General features: G+C 40.9%; 1 protein-coding gene across 2 annotated transcripts in view; it reads right to left on the reverse strand.

The window, feature by feature from the left end:
- The window catches only part of ARPP21 (cAMP regulated phosphoprotein 21), a 152,461-nt gene that overhangs the window by 32,505 nt on the left and 99,074 nt on the right, over positions 1 to 20,882 (reverse strand). For both annotated transcript variants that reach the window (XM_080797440.1, XM_080797439.1), the window contains one exon: positions 18,338 to 18,464. In XM_080797440.1, coding sequence (XP_080653566.1) covers positions 18,338 to 18,464 — 127 coding nt within the window. The remainder of the gene's footprint in view (positions 1 to 18,337; positions 18,465 to 20,882) is intronic.

Consider the following 20,882-nt stretch of genomic DNA (forward strand, 5'->3'; position numbering starts at 1 on the left):
AAATTTTACTATTGATAAACAATTTCTGAATATCTCTACAAATATTAAAGGGTGATGGAAAATTTGGAGATGATACCACTTAACACTTGATCTCTATACTGGAACCGTGGGATAACATATCCAGGGCTCTAATTTGTCATTCAAGTCAGTTGTGACTTCAGACTCAAGATTAATGCACTATATTAACTTTCTGTAAAATTTACTAGATTTTACAGTGATCCCTAAAACTTTTGGTTGCCAAAAAGAGAACTGCTGGGGTGCCATTTTGGGGACTGTCCAAGATCCATGTGGTTTCATGGGATTAATGGCTCTTTTCCCTACTGGATGTAACTGCAGGGTGAGGAGCAAGGTGGAACAGGCAGCCACCGCCTGACCCCTTGCCCATCATGAGGCATGTCAGTGAGAGATGAAGTTGCATATAGGCCAAGGCTTAAAAAACATTATCAAATGCATAAGCCAACGTTCTAGGCTGTCCTCCACAGATGTTAGCCCATGAGGCAGTGTTGACTCTCCTAAGAGTTGTCCTAAGGCTGCATGAGAATCCCACTTTTTCTACCAAGAACAAGGCTGGAAGAGAAATATCCAAGCAGGGCAGAAATGAAACAACTGAGGGGACTCTTAATCAGAAGCACTGGGAGCTTAGGGGCACTCGGGTGGCTCAGTTGGTTAAGCATCTGCCTTCAACTCAGGTCATGATCCCAGGGTCTTGGGACCAAGTCCTGTACCGGGCTTCCTGCTCTGCAGGGAGCCTGCTTCTCTCTCTGCCTTTCTCGTTCTCTGTTTCACATGAATAAATAAATAAAATCTTTAAAAAAAAAAAAAAGAGAGAGAGAGAGAGAGAGAGAGAAGGATCGGGAGCTTAATGAACCCAAAGTATGTCATTTAATTTTATTAGACAACTTTTGATAGGTTTCCTCAACCCTAGTTGTGTAATCAATCATATTCTTAAAAAGACACACAGAATCACTAATCTTGGCCCTATGTCCAAGGGGCTTTCCTTTACTGGGTCTAATTGTTTGGTTCTATGCTTGTGTCCCCTATGGAGGTCCCCTGATTCAGTTCTCCTGTGGTTATTTCAAAAGTTTGAAGTATTTCAGAGAACCCAGTCTGCCCGAGCATTAGAATCAGTAACATTTAGTAAAATGAATCATGGAGGGACAGTGAATAGGAGACCCCTCCCCAGGAGGACTGAACAATTTTGGAAATGATGGGTGCTTTACAGTTTACTTGGCTCCAAAGGCCCCATCTGGTTTTCAACTTCTGGAGGCCAATACGATGCTAAACGAAACCTTAACAAAACCCCAGCATACACAAGTCTTTGAATTAGGATTCAATCATAAGCCTAGAAGAGTCTTTTCCAGCGTTTGGTCTTATTATTTTAGGAAATTGTGGCATCTGCCATTTGTTCATTCAAGAAATCCTGCCTGTGTGCCAGCTATATGAGGTTTATATTGACACAGTTGGTATCAACTGGTCGTCAGTAGTCAAGGATGTTTTTCTTTCCCTGTCTTTTAGCCCCTGTGATTCCAACACTCACCATAAATAAGGAGACATTATAATGAGAGAAAATACATGAGGATCTGCAAGTCTCAGGTTGAGGTCAAATATACTAGTGACTTGAATGGTATCACACCTGTTGCCAACATTATTGATTGTATGTAGAGAAGCAAATACATAAAAACTGAGAAATAATATCAGTGTTTCCCTTATAGCATCACAAATATCATTTTTAAGTTGTCAATGTATAGTCTACTTGTTTACCAACACAAAATAAGAATATTTTCTATGACAGAAGATCTCTGTAATTTTGGTTTAAAAATATATGAAGAAATATCAACTAACTTCTGGGGAAACTTTTTTTTTTTTTCCTAATGTGTAGGAATAACGATATATATTCCATATGTGTGTGTGAGTGTGTTTGTGGTTACTACAAAGTTTTTGACTTTGGTGTTGAGGGCTCTGTGTTTAGAAAAAGCTCTTTGCTATTTAAATAAGTTGTAAAATCACCACAGATTTGAGAGGACTTGTGATGAATAGTGCAAATGGCTTCAGCATGAGATGACACCAGGTCCGTGTCTCCAGATACCATTGCATTTCTGCCTGGTCATCCTATTAGGGACTCAATAAACACTTGCTGAATAAGTGTCTGGATACAAAATTGATGTTTACCTTTCACTTGGAAATTCAACCTGTAGAAAGAGAACTCACAATATAGCCTGATGAAACCTTTTTGCTCATGGCATTAAAATCACTGGTGGCTATAGTTATCTTTCCAGTCTCTACCTTCTGGAAATCCATGATATCCTAGCTTCCCATTTCTACCATTTAAGAATAGAATCACATTGGTTCCACTCAGATTATTTTTCCCTCAGAGAAGATTAAAATATTCCTTTTAAAAACAGAGGAGAACACCAACCTTGTGGATAGTCTCAATGGGACACCTCTGTGGGCATCAAAGCACAGAGGAGGAGAAGGTAGTACAGGAAGGCTATTCTCAACAGAACGTCCCTGTCTCCACATGAGCAGTTACTCTATAATGTCATCATGTTACTATATGAAGAAGAAACACTTATGAAGACACACAAAAGGGAGCTTTGCCTTATAAGTCATCATACTTGCTGGCCAGATGCCACTTTTTTCATGTACTTTTCCTCCATCAAAACACTCAGCCACCTTCTAGTCAGAATCTTCTTAGAACATATCCCTAAATCCAGAGAAAACAAACATTTGCCTTATCAGACAGTATTCCTGGCAATATACACACCTTGGAAAATGTGGAAGGAAATTTGCACCCAGTTTGAACCTGATAGTATCCCGCCTGTGAATTCTTCAGAACATAGGGAAGGAAATAAAAATCAGAAGAACTCTCAAAGTAGATTTGTTTGGACTGAGAAATGAAATCATCCTTGTCCACCTAAATATTAATGGCATGTTAATTCCTTGAGCATGTATTTTGGAAACGCTGATCTGTCTGAGCATTAGAATTAGTTACACTTAGTATCCAAAAAAAAAAAAAAAAAGCTTTTACAGAGACTGGAGAAATATAGCCTACCCATAAAAACTGAGTGATTCCTGAGGAGAGGTGGTGACCAACCCTCAGCTAATCAGGAAAATCCAGTTATCTGATTTTTTTTATAAGTTCCTCTCCTCATCCTAATATGGGTGGAACATCTCTTAGAAAACAATGACTTAGGAGCTCTGCAAATGCATTTTTCCCATGGCTGATTTCTATCACATTGCCACCTTTTTTGAAGAAAAGTCTACCATCTACTCTTCCATGATAGGGTCTTTAATTTTGAAATCTTTAAGGTTTCCATTTGGTTTCACAATGCCTCCAAATTCTTCCAGGTACATAACAAAGTTCTAATAAATCAACGAAATTCATTTCAAGTCCCTTGAAGGCTAACAGACATGAAACTCCCAGTTGATTTATTTTCTACATCCTACTTGTTCTTCCATGCCTGTTAGCTCCCCAAATAAAGCCATCTGTGGTGATTTCATAGAGGTTCTGGCTTCCCTGGAGACTCTCACATTCCCCAAACCCAACAGAGACTTCTGCTGCAAATCTAGCAGAAAGAGCCAGATGGCAGTTGTCCTACAAGTGCTGGCTGTCACCACCAGGCAACTGTACAGAATCGCGTAGCCAGTCTTCGCGACAATACTGCAGACCCCGAGGGCCACCAGTGTGAGCTGGAACAGGAAGAGAGCTCCTGGGGTGCTGAGAGCTGGCATTACTGATTCACATAATTTATAGTCAGTTACTGTCGCCACAAACCAACAACAAAGACAACAACCACAAAGGGAAGAAAAAAAGAATAAGAAAGAAAGCTTTTGGTGTCTTTTTACTCTGTGTTTCACAGCCTCTTGAATAAATGCCAGCATGCCCTTTTTAGGTTTTTAATCTCCATTTATAAACACACACAGACACAATGTGAGGTTTAATGTATGCCATCTAGCTCCTGAAGGTATAATGTAATTCCTGCAACGTTAGAGTGGCTCAAATGAGAAGGAACACAGAAATGCTGTTTCTGTTCTGGTTAATTCCAGCTGATGGTAGAACAATACAACGTGCTCGTGTTATTTACTGACAACACTGTTAAGAACGCTTTGGCAAAGCACATAGGGTTCCCACCTTAATATCTCTCCTCAATTCTTCCCTTTGGAAAAAATGGGCAGATTTCTGTAAGGTGAGGAAAGAGGCCTCAGAAGAAACCAAAGCTGCCTGACAACTTGACCCTGGACTTCTAGACCCCGTAAGTGTCAGAAAAAGTCAGTTGTTTACACCACAACCCTCCCCCCTTCCAACCCCCACTACACAAACAAAGCAGATTCTAATTCTCGGAGCTTTGTTAACTTGGGCTGAAGACCGGTGCTTGAATAAGAGGCTAAACTATGGGCAAACTTTTAAATTCCTAAAGTTCCAAGCGGAACAGGTGGCTCAATTACCCAGAAAAGTAAGTGAAAGCCTACAGTCCCTTGAATATCTTTGAATAACTGACCAGCTCAGCAGCAGAATTTAGAAATCAACAACTGTACAGTGTTCATAGTCTCTTTCACTGTTCTCAGAAGGAAAAAAATACAAAGAAGAGGGATAAAGTGGAAATGGCAAGAGGTAGAGCTTTGGCTCCTGATATGGTTTTATTGATACCCTGGCACACAGTGAGAACTCAGAACTAAAAATCACATTAGTTAATCCCCATACGTACTGAATGATGTCTCTGAAATTAAGCTTCATAGATTACCTATCTATAGATTCACAGGTCTCTCTATGCCTTACTGTTTTCAATAGCAGGGAGAAAGGCATGTTGGGTTTATGGGAGCTAATTTAGAAGTATACTCAATAAGTATGTCATGAGTATTGCCAAATTAATACATTAATTTTCACAGCAGTCACCAAACATGCCATTATGTCCTACCAGAGATTTAAAAACACCTTTGATGCAAATTTCAGAGACTGAAAATAAATGTAAAAGTAAGTGCTACCAGTCATTTAAATTCAGTTCATTATGACAATCACATTCTCACACACACACACGCACACGGATATCTTAAAACCCAGTTTCCCCTTTCACTATTTTTAAATGTCTAAAAAAGACCAGCTAAAGGCAATCATGAGAAAAGGCCCATTTCACAGCTGAACCATTTTCCTGATGGGGAATCAGAGCCAGGGGCTGGCAGTGGTACCTTGCGGTCAGAGGGTAGCTGATCAAGAGCTGAGACTCTTGTCTCGGTTGTAGTTTCTGTGCCTGGCAAACAGCAGTGCTGAGGGGCGCTAGGGAAGGAGGTAGGAAGCAAAGGTTTCCACAGATTTTTTCTTTTCTTGCCACATTCCTGTTGCCAAGGAAACCGTCTCCTTTGTGTGGCACATTCCTAGAGCCACTTGAGGTAGACTCCAACTCAAAGAGTGTGAGCTCCTCGAATTGGATCAGTTTTAACAATGGGAAATTAAAAAGACAAAAGCTCTTGGCAGAAGGTGGAAAAATACCTTGAAACTGCTGTGGAGTCCTCCCTGCTAGGGGAGAGCAGCGGCAAGCCGATAATAACACTTTATTATGAAATATTTGTTGGATACAGAAGTTAAATAAGATAGATAAATGAGAGATTTGAAAGCTTTAGTCCCCTCCCCACCCTTTCATTCCTTATGTACTTTTTCTCTGAAGGAGAAATCAGGAATGCAAGGACTGTTTTGAGGAACATTTCATGTTATAATTGCTATTATTCTATCAGACTCTGTGGGGTGTTTGGGACTCACTGGGAACACTTCCCAGTGACTGAGGAAATGCCATGGGCCCCTTGTGCCTACAAAGTTGGGAGCAGGGTGATTGCCATCATTGTTATTCAAATTATGTCACACACTATTCCAAACTGAATTTTTAAATCTTCCATTTGTTTTCTGCCAGTATATAACAATATTGTATATTAAATATTGATTCACGTATATTGTCCTTATATTCTGCAATACTGTTAAATTCCCTAATGAATTCTAGTAGTTGTCTTGTACACTATTTAGAATTTTTAATGTAAATATGCGTGTCATCTGCACATACAGTTTTACTTCTGAAAATGTCCATGTCACAGAAATGTGGGAAGAATCAGTTCACATGCAAGTGTAAAGTGAGTTTTTGAATGAGTTTTTGAATGAGTAAAAATGCTATGTTTATAAGGAAGTGGAGTGATCAATGATTGCAATACATCTATGTGTGGATCATGTGTGCATACATAAGCTCAATGGCAGAAAAAGAAGAGGCAAAAATTACCCATTATTGTGTTGGCATGGAGTTTTTGCGTCTTTTTTTAAAACATCCTTTACTGGAAGTACTGTGTTCTTTGGACAGTGTGTAAAAGTTACATGTGCAGAAGGAAACAACAAAAATTACCCACTAAAGCAATCTTCTCTTCCTCCTAATTCTTAGTACAATTTTCAGCAAGGCAGGAGCTCCTGTCTCTGATTCACACTTTGGATTGTTCTTTTTGAGTCACCTCCGCAGTAGGAGCTGAGCCTTTCTGACCGGATAGATCTAGTTAGTCTCAATTGGGGAAATCAAGGCATCCATCAAGAGGCACTAAAGAGTGCCTCCTGCTTTCTGATCTCCGTAGTGCAATACCACATAGTCTCCTTCACACCCTCTGCGCACAAGTGAATAATTAGAGTGATACTGGCAAGTTGCTATCCTTGGAAAATGGTGCACGCAATGCCCACTCGGAGCTGGCGGGCAAAGTCCACTGCACGCTCTTACAATAGCTTAGAACATGTGCTCCACTCCACTACCTTGCAAAGTGCATTTGGGGCTCTATTCTGGCCCCTCATTCCACTACTAATTTCTTATTCTCAAAACAATTATGACCCACATGGCTCATGAGAAGTGCAATGGTGCTGGACTTAATACAAAAATAAAAATAAAACACAAGAGTAAGAGCATCTGGGAGAACGTTAAAAATTCAATTATAATGAGTCTCTCTAGGTGCCTACAAGGAAACAGGGAGGGAATCAGGAAGAAGAGGTCAGTAGGCAATTAGGGATTGGTGGCAATCCTTGAAAGGCATCAAAACCAGCACGGTGGCCAGGGACGGTAGAAGGCAACTGGGAAAAGCACCTGGGAGAGACCACAGAGGCAAGCCCGGGGCAGCTTCAGGGATTTGGACGAGAGCTGAAGTGTGAAGGCGGGAGTGTAGCTGACATGCTCTTCCAACGAACAGATGTGCAGAAATGCCTGCACCATGGAATCATGCTGTAACAGCTGAATCAATTAGTGACCCTACTTGTAAGCATGTGACCCCTCCCCCACGACCTGGCACTAAGAGGGTGTGTGAGTCACTGTGTTCCTTCTAGAATGTTACTAGTTCTCCTAGGCTCACAAAATCCTATAGCCTTACTGGGTTATAGAGATTACTGCTCTGAACTACGATGTTTATGAACCATTCCCATGGACCCCGAAGGCCCATGGCATTTCAGGGCTGGAGTGGGTGTTAGAGTCTGTTCTTTTGCTGATGATCTGAAGGAGCAAATTTAAACACCGTCCAGAAGCCTGACAATTTTCCTGTGGGCATCACTGCGTCACTGAATTTGGGAAGCAAAAAATAAAAATAACATTCTTCAAGATGCTCTTCACTTTTTTATCACTATGAATTTCCAAGTTTGAAGTCACCAACGCTGATTGTAACTTTATGCTGGCTCTAAGGACGGCAAGGTGGAGAGGAGACAGTTTAGAGCTCTGGGTGCTCTCTTTTCAGAAGGATGGGGGAAACCCAGCATATTCTCAATCATTAGATCATGAATATCTCCGGAGGGATGAGGTGTTCTATCTTGTAATGAAAAGAGTGTGTGGAATGGAAAGAAGTAAGTTTAATAAATTAAAATGAGAAGAAATGCAGACAACTAAAGCATGGTATGAAGATCACCCAGCGTTTAGAGTGAAAAGCATGTTTATTATAAGGAGGAAGAATGAAAGAAGGAAAGAAAGAAAGAAAGAAAGAAAGAAAGAGAAAGAAAAGAAAGGAAGGAAGGAAAGAAGGAAGAAAACCGAGAGAGAGAGAGAGAGAGAGAGAGATCCAGAGAATTAAAGATAGAAAGTAAATAAATGAGAAGACAGATTTGGAAATGGGGAAGAAATGAATACCATGAAGAACTAAAGCAACAAAGTGCTTCCAAAGAAAGGAGGGGCTAAAAAATAAGGCAATTTGTAGATGAAGGCAAAGCTCACTGTAGAAATTAACAAGAAACTGGCAACAAATTAACAAGAAAGTAAAGGAGGAGAAAATTGAAAGGATGAACCAAGACTGCATGCGCTACAAAATATCCTAACTTCTCTCCCTTTAGTTCAGTGAAACTATCAAGTAAACCCGACCAGTTGAAACTAGTAGTTTGGGTTCTTACCATTTTTCTAGAGTTCATAGTCTTTCTTAGGAAAGCTGTACAGGAATGTTAGAATTTTGAGGAAAAAACACAATTTGTGTGCTTTTTTTGGCCACCTTTCTTTCCTTGTCATCTCTAAACCCAAAATTTATTTTTTTCTAACAAACTACTGCTTCTACTTTTGGCTGCATAATACAAAAAATAATAATAATAATAAAAGATAATGCTATGATCTTACTCCCTGTCTTTGCAGAAAAGCAGAAATCCTAAGCACACCAGTAGTGCTTAACTGCATAACAAATGAGTACTTAAACACCAAAAGGTACATAAAATGCAAAGTGCCAAAGCAGCTCTTAGAAACATGCTGAATAAATCCCTTTTACTATAACCTCCTAGGGGACAGAGGGAACCTGGCCATCTATACCGTTTTGGTTACCTATACGGCTTCCAAACCTAAAAATAGCATGATTCCTATTACTGCTCCTAATAATGTTAACCTTTCTCATAACCTCAGCTTAATATTTCTCATTCCCATTTCTGTAAATGGAATAATTAGACCAATTAATGAAAGAAACACATGAACATTTCCATAGAATCTTTTTCCAGACTCATTTTTTTCAGAACAGCATGTTCTGTAAGGATTTATCCATGTGATTTCTACTGATGCTAACAGAAATCAGACAATTAAGTCCTCGTGCAACTCTTTGATTATCGACCCCCTCTGCTTTTAGTAACATAATAATGCAGACACCCAGGGTACGAATGGCTTCCTCAAGTGGTCAAGTGTAACAATTTCTGCATTGCTTCTCTGAGTGGTTATTGGTTATACATTTTTAAAGATGTATTTAAAAATATAGAGAGAGATTAATAAGGCTTTAAGCATTAAAATATATGTAAATTATACATAGGATAACTAGACAAATAAATATTTCTTAAAACCATTAAGTTTGGAGAAGGCTGTTTGAGATTAACAAAGAAAATCTCACTGTCTAGAAATTAATGTGTCTTATTGGTCGCACTGGTATCCCAAATTCTTTCTTTAGCTCTGATGGTCCTTCTTTCCGTCTTCACCCATACCCAAGGGGAAGAAAGTCAAGGGGAGGAATACCATAAGAACAAAGAAAGAGAAGTGCTTTTTCAAAGATAAAACTCTCAGTTGCCTTGACGCTGCTTAATAAGTCAAGCTAAAAATGCAGGCTCCACTGTCAACTTTACACAAGTGCTCTGGTTAAATAAATTTATAGACTCCATTAAGGTACATTTTGCCCCATCCCAAATGTGTTTCAGAACAACATTAAAGAGACAATAATCTTTTTTCCTACTAGGAGATGTTATTGTGAACAATATTCTATCACAACAAAAAAAGTACTACTACACGAAGCAAGAAGCTAAACATATCACTGTTTATTGAACTTCCATGCAGGCCTATCAGGAAAGGAGCTGTGGCTTTGGTCTATTTTTAAATATACATGTGTCACAGATAATGACATCTTTCTGCCAGAGACGCCACCGAGTCCATTCCTTTGTTAAACACTCAAAAAGGAGCTAAGTGATTGAAGGAAGGAGCTGCCTTGAACAGAGGGTCCGATGAGCAGTTTTCAGGGACTGGGTCTTCCCTGCCATCGGAACACTTTTAAAACTAATCAGTTGAAATGAGTGTTGATGGGAACATTATTTCTTTAAATTTATAAAAACTCCTAAATTGCTAAGCATATACACAAATCCAAACATACTATCCCCCTGAAAGCAGCCCAAAGGGTCTCTGACCTATTCCTTGGGCAAATGTCTGAACTTTGAAAAAGGTGTGTATTTGTTTGTTGCTATGGATTGGTTTGTTGGGCGGTCGCTCTATCTGATTTTAAAACATTTAACTACAGTTTGGTTCTTATTCATGTTTGAGATGAACAACTGAGAGGTTTCCATTTAGCCTTTTCAATCTTCACACATTCTCTTCTCTCTCTCTCTTTCTCCCTCTCTTTCTCTCTCTCTCAAATTCACACACCCTGATGCATACACACAGCCACCTAACTCTCAACATTCATGCTAACTTAAAAAGAAGTACACACATTATTCATTCCTTCAAACTTCTGAGTGCCTGCTGTGTTGTGCAATCATGTTATATTTATTTTCTACCTCAAAATGTGGATCTGTAAACATTCATGCACTAATCCTAAATACTAGCTATAATTTGTAAGAGTCATATGCTAACTATGAAGTATTAATTCTTGCCTAAAGTATAAAAAATGTCAAATCAAAGAATGAATTTGGGTAGCTTCTTTCCCTTTGCAACAGCGTATATGCAGGCCAGCCATGATTAAAAATTTCCTATCTATGACATTGCTCTCCAGACGGCAGGCCATTAACATTGGCATCCCCTGGGAGTGTGCTCGGAATGCAGAATCTCAGGACTCACTCCAAAACTACGGAGGTCAAAATATGCATTTGATCAAGATCCTCGTTGGTATATATGCTCATTAAAGTTTCGGGAGCACTGACAACAGTAACGCTCCCTTAAACACCCTCAACGGGGAGGGGCTGAGAATGGCATTTACAAGCTCTTCTCAGGAATCCAGAGAGGCATGGAAAAATCCAATGGCCTGTTTATATAGCTAGTATTTCTGACAGGCCGAACCCTGCAATTCTACAAGCCTTCAGTGAAGAACTCTCTGCACACCAAAGGTTTTCTGCCTATGTGGAAAAGAGGTTTGAATCAATGCAATCTATATCCTAAAGGTCAGAGTGTCCCTAAAGATTCCTGGAATAGGCTGTTATCCTATCATCCATTAGCAAAATAAAACAAACAAGATCTACATTCCCTGACCTGGTTTTTCTCCTCCCTCAGTGTACTTCTCTATGCTCTTTGTTTACATATATCTTTAATTCATTGCAAACGTTCTTTATCTGTATCCATCATTCTTCTCTCTCATCAACTGGACAACAGGAAGGCTGTTGCAGAGCTTGTTTCCCGATTCTCTAACAGGACAGAGAAAAATGATGCTTGGAGAGGCGTGGAAGCTCCAATTTCCGCCTTAGGAAGGGGGAGGGGTGAAAACATGTCTCCCAAGTTTTCTGGATATTATTTTACTCTCGTTTGCATGCTCTCCATACAATGTGCCCGTGGTACTAAGTTCAAATATCCAAAGGCAGAATTTCACAAGTCAGAATTGGTCTCACTGAGCAAGCCTGCTGGGTTTCTGAAACCGATGTTTGTCACTGAATCTGTAAAGACTGAGGTCCTAGAAGCCCCCTTCGCCCACCCTTTCTGGCTCTGACAAGAAAGATGCCACACCAGGCAGGAGGCTGACCTTCCTCGGTTTCCTCATTTAACCAAACTAAGCATTTAAATTCTGTCTCTAGTGTTCATACCTCAGGATGGCTGTTCAGCAGAGTGTAAAAGAGAATCCAAGTGAGGCTGATGTTAAATATAAGTGAAAGAGTGAGTCAAGCGACTCAAACAATTTTCAAGACTTCTGTCACTGTCTCCTGCAAGGATTCCAACTCCGCTTTGCCAGGCGGGTTGGCTCGTCATTTACCCAACCCAGAGTCCTGACAGGACTGGAGCAGAAGTAAACTCAGTAGGCTTAAGGAATCCCCCCAAAGCTGCCTGGGCTTTTGCAATATGATGCGTTATTTAAGATTTCTTTTTCATGGTTTCCTTTTGAGCTGTAATTTGAAAAGTAAAACATTTTTACGGAAATTGCTCTATGAAACTGGTTTTTACCCCAATTGAAGCACTCAGCAGATGGTTGGGAGTGCGGAGGGGGCCAGGAAAAGGATTTAAAAAGCAGAGGTAAGCGGCATCTCCAGAGTTTTCAGAATATACACGAAAGGATGTTCTGCAGTTATAAATACAGTATAAACAAAGCATTGTCCTCCCCTCCCCCTTTCCTGCTCTGCTGGGCCACCTTCTAGCTTTCTATTGCTGTACTTCAACGACATTTAAGAATTCTCTTGCAGCACTGTTGGGCTGCCTGTTTTAAACAGCAATCTACATTATTCTTCTACCTAAACCTAAAGAGATATCACTGTCATTAAGCAAAGTACTGGAAGCCTGGCAAGTGAGGGATGTAGGCAACAGTGTCTGGGAATAGCTGACCAAAACCTCCTTGGTCATAGGGCCTTACCTTCCAGACTATTTTTATGGAGTATTGTCACCTTTTTCTAGGGAATCAAACCTATATTAATTATTTGAGGGGGGAAAAAAAAGAAAAACAACAAATGATAACATGCTTTGAATAACTTCAAAGGATCCCCCACATCCTTGGACTTCAGGGAAACTGAAGGTAACCTTGGCCTTAAGATTCAGGTCAGGACTGTAGGAAGTCTTATAATTGGAGTTGTGAATATCACCTCTCAGCCACAGATAGAACTAGTAAGCAGAAGATCAGCGAAAATGTAGAAGATCTGAACAACAAAATAAACTGACAGGCTTTTAATTGACATGTCTAGAACATTTCCATCAAATAACAGCAGAGTACCCAGTTGTTTTCAAGAGCTTATGGAACATTCATCAAGTTAGACCATATCCTGGTCCATAAAACCAACCTCAACAATCTTCTAAGAGTTGAAATCATACAGAGCATGTTCTTTGACTGCAACAGAATCAGTCTAGAATCAATCACAGAAATACAACAGGGAAACCTCCAAACACTTGGGTATTAAACAGAACACCTCTAACTAATCCATAGATCAAGGATGAAATCTCACAAAAAATCACACACACACACACACACACACACACATGAATGAAAATGGAAATGGAAATAGAGCACATAAAAATAGGTGGCACCTTGTTAAAGAAAGACTATGGAGAAAACCTATAGCTCTATGTATGTTCTCATTAGAAAAGAGAAAAAGTCCTACATCAATAATCTCACTTCCTACCTCAAGAAACTACATAGAGTAGAACAAAATAAAGCTAATGTGTGCAGAAGGAAGAAAATAAAAAAGAATAGAACAGAAATCGATGAAATCAAAACAATACAACAATAGAGAAAATAAATGAGACCAAGTGGTAGTTCCTTGAAAAGATCAATAAAATTGATAAATCTAGCAAGACTTACAAAACTGAGAAGGGAGAACTTAAAAATCACCAATAGAAAGAAAAAAAAAACAAAAACAGGATATCCCAACATATCCTGCAGCCTTTCAAAGGATAATAAAGAAATACCACTGATAACTTTTTATTCACAAGTCTAACAACTTAGAAGAAATGAGCCAATTCCTCAAGGACCACAAAGGACCAAAACTCAGCAAAGATGAGACCCATCATCTGAATGCTTTTGTAACTATAACAATGTCATAATTAAAGGCTCTAGGAATTATATTCATGTAAAAAGTAAAAAATAATGCTTCTGAAAATCCCCAGGCCAGACAGGGTCACTGGAGGATTCTATCAAACATTTAATTCAGCACCATTTTTACACAATTCCTTCCAAAAAACAGAAGAGGAGGGAACACTCTCCAACTCATTTTATGAGGCCGTCAGTATGCTGATACCAAAACCAGGATTTATTCATCCCCACATGCCCACTTATGAAAGCATATAGGACTTTACAAGCCCATTTTTGTGGCTTTTAGAACATGTGCAAGATTGTGGAGAGTGGAGAATAAAGCTACATATATTTCTTTTTTAGTTAAACTGAAAAGGGAATTTGGAGTTGGATATAAGATTCAAGACAAATTCTTTTATTTTTTTTTCTTTCTTTCTCTCTTTTCAATATGTGATCCGCACGTAAATGTCTCAGCTGAGCTCTGTCATTTGCTGTTCGTGACAAGCTCTGCAAAGGAATATGAAAGCCTGTGGGGGGTCGGGAGCCCGAGTCCAGAGTCCCCCATTTGTTCTGCTATTAGTCAACCTGCATACTTGGATAATTAATTAGATGCTATCAGCCTCTGTGACACGGGCCTGCAGGCTTAGTTTCCACGTGCTCGTTTCTCTAGATCAACCATGACAGTAAGGAAAGGCCACATTAGTAACCAGGTTTATGTGATTATGATAAACTGATTAAATGTGAAGGTTTAAAACCAGGCAAGTCTGGGAGCTCCTCCCAGTCTGATCAGCCCTGGCACGCTGAGGGACTTATTTCTGAACAGGAGTACTCACAGCTACTATTTCCCATATAAATTTGTGGTGGGGATGAAAGGATACAATGTTTGTAAACACTTAACATAGCAACCAGCCCCTTAGAGACCTAACTGATGGTGGCTATAATTACTACTAACGAGTTTGTGGCCTTAAAAATGTCTTTCGAGGCACCTGGGTGGCTCAGTCGGCTAAGCGTCTGCCTGTGGTTCAGGTCATGCTGTCAGGGTCCTGGGATGGAACCCCATGTTGGACTCCCTGCTCAGCGGGGAGTCTGCTTCTCCCTCTCCTTCTGTCCTGCTCATGCTCACTCTCTCAAATCAATAAATAAAATCTTTAAAAACAAACAAGCAGAAAAAAGTTCCTTAAACCAGAATAAAAAACCATAGCAACATAGGTATTAGCAAAACACAATATGGTAACTGACTGCTAAGTAAACCGAAAAGATGCTGAAATGAAAGGCTTGCTCAGTGGCACTCCATTTCAGTATTTGACCCCCGGGGAAAAACCCATTCCCATTGCAAGTGAGGTGGGACGACCTCACTTGCAATTCTTCCAGGGTTGGAAGGATTTGAAAACCACAGTCTTTTTAGCTCGAACCTGATAACTGCCTTTCTGTACAGCTTCAGGTCATCAACAACGCTCTCGTAAAGAAAATTATCTTCCTTCGCTATTGGGGTTACCTGATGATGTTAAATTGACAACATGTTTTTCCCCATTAGAGACACTTCTGTATTGATGGCTTTTACTTCCCTTGGATATGTAGCTTCAAAATCCAAATACCACGTTCAAATCTACCACTTAAGTTCTCCAAAATTTCTGAACATTCGTGACCCTTGTTTATAATCCCCACCAGTGAAGCCTCCTTCTTCCGGAGGCTTAGCACCTCTATCACCTGTTGGTAGTGTCGAATACAAAAAATCACCAGGAGGAAGAATTTACATGTCCCTATTGGGCCTCAGGGTAATTCAAGTGGCCTATTTAGCCAATTGCAGACTATCCAATTTCCTTTATAAAAACCCAGGGTGTGTAGTTTTCAGGCCTAGGAAAGATGTCGTGACTTACAGAGGTTTCAATTTGGTCAAGAATGTGGGGCAAAGAAGAAATATTTTCATGACCATTAAATAAAGATTCAGAACAATGCCAAGAAGCAAACTAGGATTAAACTCTCATTTGGTTATAACTGAGGCAAATTTGCTCCACACTAATGTCTAACCCCGTGATGCAGGCCAGGAGAAGGTGGGAGAAGGTCTGGTCCCAGAGAGTCAGGATGTCACTGCGGGATGGGGCTGCCCACCCTGGTCCTGAGGTCGCTTTACAGCAGCTCCCCCAAATAACCACTGTGTCCCTTTGGGAAGTCTCTCTTACTGTCACTAAACTCAGCAAAGGTCCTCCTAGCTGTAGTTACATACTGTCACAGAGCCTTGGCATGAGCTGGATGGCCAGGAATTTGTTAGCAGAGGTGATTCTTAGTGAGGTCGGGGGACACTGTCTTCCCAAACCTTCAGTAAATTCAATACCATGGTGGAAACTGCCCTGAGATTTTTCAGCTCATATCGGGCGTGGTGGTCTCAAAAGCTAGGAGCTCAAAAGTCTCATGTGTATGTCTACGCTGTCACTTCCAGGAGGATATCATTCACACATCATTTCCTTTTTCTCATCTCCCCAGTCCCCACAGACCACCGCAACTCCACTCATCTCTTTGATACCTGAAGCACTTCTATTTTGGATATAATACTACTTTAAAATGCACCCTTCTAATGATGGTGTCATTACCTTGCCTTGGGGGTGGCATTTCCATGGTGATGTGGGAGCAGAGACAAGTCAATGTCTGCAGGTTGCCATGGGATGTAGTTGGGGCCAGTTAGGTCTCTGTGAGATGGGGGGAGGTTCTGCATCCCTAAATTCTCCCACAATGTTTTAAAAAAGATAGGAAAATATCACAGTGTTCTTGCTAATATTGAAATGCATCAATGAAGATAGTGGAGAGGGGTTAGGGGGAGACTGAGGCTTGTCCTAAATCTCCATCTGTTGCCCAGTGAACGCATTCATCCCACTGTCTCGGCCCTCACACAGATCTGGAGTTTTCAGGTTTTAGTAGGTTTCAGAATGTTTGTAACCACACGCCTGCATAGGAACTATATACTCCAACACAAGTCTGAAATAACTCTTTAGGAAACTGTCAAATAATGGCAGTAAACTAAAATTTGGTCGATCAGTATCATTCGATAGCTGCATCTTTCTTCTACAGGCAACCAAAAGGGAAACTTCACAGTAGCCTCTGGACCAGTAGCTAGGGCATCATAAATTAACTCTGACAAACATTAGCAGGAGGAATGCAAGCAGTCCTTTAGTATATATCTAAACTGACAGCACAGCTACTACCACATGATAGAGATAATAACATTTTCCAACAATCAGAGAAAATATTATCAAACTCTTTAGTTAAAATAACTGATCACTTTAAATCCTTTTGTGTTGGGGCCCCTGGGGGCTCAGTCAGGTAAGTGCCTGCCTTTGGCTCAGGTCATGGTCTCAGGGTCCTGGGATCTAGTTCTCCATCAGGCTGGCTGCTCAGCAGGGAGTCTGCTTCCCCCCCTTCCCCCTTTTTTTCCCTCTCTCTCCCCCCCTCTCCAATAAAGAAATGAAATTTTTAAGAAAATTTAAAAAATCAACCTTTTCATGTTCTTATTACTATAAAAATGTAAAATCAGTTCAGAGGTCAATGTATATTTTCCCCCCAAACTATCACAGTGTTGAAACAAAAGAAGGTTTGGCTGGCAGTTACATATTTCTCTAATTCTTCTCCCACAGACTTTAAATAGGCCATGAGAGGAACCAAAGGCTACATACCCATCTGCAGTACAGAGGAACTGAATCATTTCTCCAATCTGACACCCTAGTCTCAGGGTGTCTGTTCTTCGTGTAAACCCTTGGCCAGGATTGTGCTTTTTGTCTGCTAATAAAAATTGCACGACTCCCGTATATACCACATATCACGTACATATCACATATGCATATATATAGAATCAGCATAGAATTCAGATCGCGGAACAGCCAATCAGGAGGCAGTGGGAGCACCGCTGTCGCACACAACCTACTTACGGAAGGCGGGGTCCCCCAGGCGGGCAGTCTTCAGCATGGCAATGAGCCGTTTCCCCTGCAGAGTGGTCAGCAGGAAGGACACAAGCCTCTCCCTAGCACAAGTCACTCAGCCCTGCTGGGTTCCTGCTGCTCTCTGGGCACCGGCATGCCATTAGGAGTGTGACACAGTAGGGAAAGAGACCGGTTCACTGTGAGACCTGCTACTCACTCTCGTACAGTGTATCGGCCCCCCTTCCCACTGCACAGTGGCTGCCAAGCTCTGGGCGGGAGGCGTGTGGCCCTTGAGAAAGTGAGCCTTGGAGTCAGAGTTCCACCGGGGACACGGGCTGCAGTGTCCGGGGCCTTCTTCTAAAGACAGTACTTTTTAGGATGGTATGGAAACAACCTAATTTGGTCCCTTCGCCTTGGGAACAGGGGAAGGATTTTCTTCAGGTTGAAACGGGGTGGGGGGGGAATAAAAGAAATAAGAAAAAAAAAAAGAAAGGTATGAACTAGGAAGATAAGGATGTGGTTGGCCCTCTGCTTTAAAAGAAATTAAGAAGATCCAAAAATAATTCATGGAGCCTGTATTTAGCATGCATGTCTGGGGTGCTGGAGTGACGTGGGCTTCACCTTCGTGCACCTGTTACTTTTCCACACAGAATTAATCCAACGCTCCGTTATCTTGTCTGGGTAAGGGAAATGCGGCGATTTAAATATCCAAGCTTGGATATTCATCCAAAGAGGACAGCAGAGAGATTTACATGCAAAAATCCCTGGGTTAGAGGAGGACATGGGAAACAGACCACAAGTACCTGCTTGCTGCGCTGCCTGGGACATCTGTTGAGCCCTCTGAGCACTGTACTGAACGGAGGCCAGGGGCCGGTACTGCTGTGTGGTTGAGGTAGGGTACTGACCGGATGGATAGTAATACATGGACATCTGTGAAAGAAAGAGAAAAGCCACAGGGAGTGAGAAATGCATACGAAGCAACCTTTTTTAAAGCAAAATAGGTATGGTCATCTCATGACGTACTATGATCGTAGTAGACTGTAAAGTTGGCCAGCAAATGCTTCAACTGGGCCTATGTGTGTGTTCATGCTACCGTTTTCATGAAGATGTGAAAACTATTCCCCAAGCCCTTGAATCTGGGTTGGCTCTGTGACTCGCTTTTACCAATGCCATGGCCAAGTCAGGTCCCTAAGACTTGCACTTCTGCTCACACAGGAGGAACAGCCAGCTGCCATCCGGCTGGAGAAAGAGGCCATGGAGAGAAGACAGGCACCCTGGGGGGCAGGCTATGCTGACGTTCTAGGCATGGGAGTGAGGCCATCTTGGAAGTTCCAGCTCCAGTCAAGCTGTCTGAGCCATGACCATCTGAGGCAGAACTGAACCACCCCAGCTGAGTCCTGCTTTAGTTGCTGACCTAGTCCTGAGCAACACATCGGTTGTTGTCTTAAAACACTGGGTTTTGTGTCTTCAAAATGAAACAAGAGTGAATGAAACAGGGGTGCCTGGGAGGCTCAGGTGGTTAAGCATCTGACTTCAGCTCAAGTCATGATCGAAAGTCCTGGGATCCAGAGTCCCACATCGAGCTTCCCGCTCAGCAGGGAACCAGCTTCTCCTTCTGCCTCTCCACCTCGCCCCCTTGTGCTCTCACTCCCTCGCTCACTCTCTCAAAGAAACAAATAAATAAAATCTTTTTAAAGAAGGGGAGGCATGTAATAGTCATCTACAACAACAGAAAGTTTCTGGTAGTTTAAAATATTACATCTAACTTGAATTGTTTTTCTAATGGAAACACAAGTGAGATGTGAAAACTGCTAATCGCTAGCCTATAAGAAGCAGGGGTTGGAATTACAAAATGTGGTCAAGTCTATCAAAGCACCTGGCAGAGTGATTAGCCCAGCGTCAGTATCCAAAAGAATTTATGTTCCATCTGACAGAAGGAAATATGTTTAAAATAATGTTTATGCCACCTACTGTCATTTTCTAATGACTAGGGATGATTGAAAATACTCTAATTACTTCCAACAAGATTCCAATCAAATGTCTTTTGATTTGAAAAGTCTTCCTTGCCTGCCTCAGTTCATTTATATTGAGGCTCCTCTCTTACTGATCTTGAATAATTTTTCATCTCCAGCCTTCTGACCATTCTTCTATCATCTTCTTGAAAGTGTAAATGGAGATACACTAGGACCAGCCTACAAGTGCTATTCTCAAATACACAGAATAAAATTACAAGCCACCTGTATTTGAGAACAGTGATTTTCATGGATATTTCACTTTCTGATTTGATTATGTCAAATAAGAAACACTTTTTTTATTTCAGTCTTGCTATTGAAACACTTCTATCATGCTTTTCTGCCTTAGCATAACATAGGAACTTAGATAACTTAGAGTGTGTTGAGCTACGGTTTTGCAATTCCCTGAATTGTTATGAATTCTACTTCTGACTGGCAACATGGATATCCAAGGATAAGGGACTGAACGAGTCTTGAGAGAACACAGGTCAGTATTTGGCAACTAATTGATTGCACTTTTTGTTTACGGTTATTTTTTTTTTCTTCCTGTTTCTCCCTTTCTTTGTAAGGGAGTTTATAACAACAAAAACCCAAAGAATCCTAGTGTAATAACGGGTTTTAGTTACACTCTGGCAAATCATGAAGCTATTAAAGATTACAACCATTACACATTAGATGCTTCCTAAAATTAAGAACAAGAACAACTATGATGGAAGTTATCCATGAGCCTTTTATTTATTTCTATGTTCTTTAGGAAGAATAACAGTTTGTTCCTTTTGGAAAATCTGTGACTTGATTCAGTGGAAGCTCAGAAATATGTTACCCAATCCTTGGTCTCTTCTCTCACATTCAATATGAAACACGAAATACCTTCAGGGATGAGGGACAGAGTTCAAACACTTCAAAATTTCCTGATGAACACTAATGGTTTGGATGAAAGCATAACCTCTTGAAGGAGAGTCTCAATTTTTAGCACTCAGTGGTCCTGTTTTGTTCCTGTTTTTTCTCTCACCCTAACTTCTTTGACACCCTGCCAGGCTGTACTAGAGGTTTGGTAACCTTCATCCAGTACCTCTCCCAGGCAGAGCACTGGCCATCTCTTAGCAATTCCAGCTTCCAATCATGAAGCAAATGGGACATGGGTACTGGGCTCATCATCATCCTCCCCCAGAGAGGAAGGTGCTGAGTGGGGCTGAGAGGAGTCTTCAAAGGATCCAAATGCAAGGTTGGAAGGGAGAAAAGAGTGAACATAACTCCCAGAAGGAGAACATGTATGCTTCCAAGTATGTATATTTTAAAACACGGAGAACCAAAATATGAGTGAGTAGATTAGGAG

This window comes from Martes martes, assembly GCF_963455335.1.
Source record: "Martes martes genome assembly, chromosome: 1".
Classification (NCBI taxonomy): Eukaryota; Metazoa; Chordata; class Mammalia; order Carnivora; family Mustelidae; genus Martes; species Martes martes.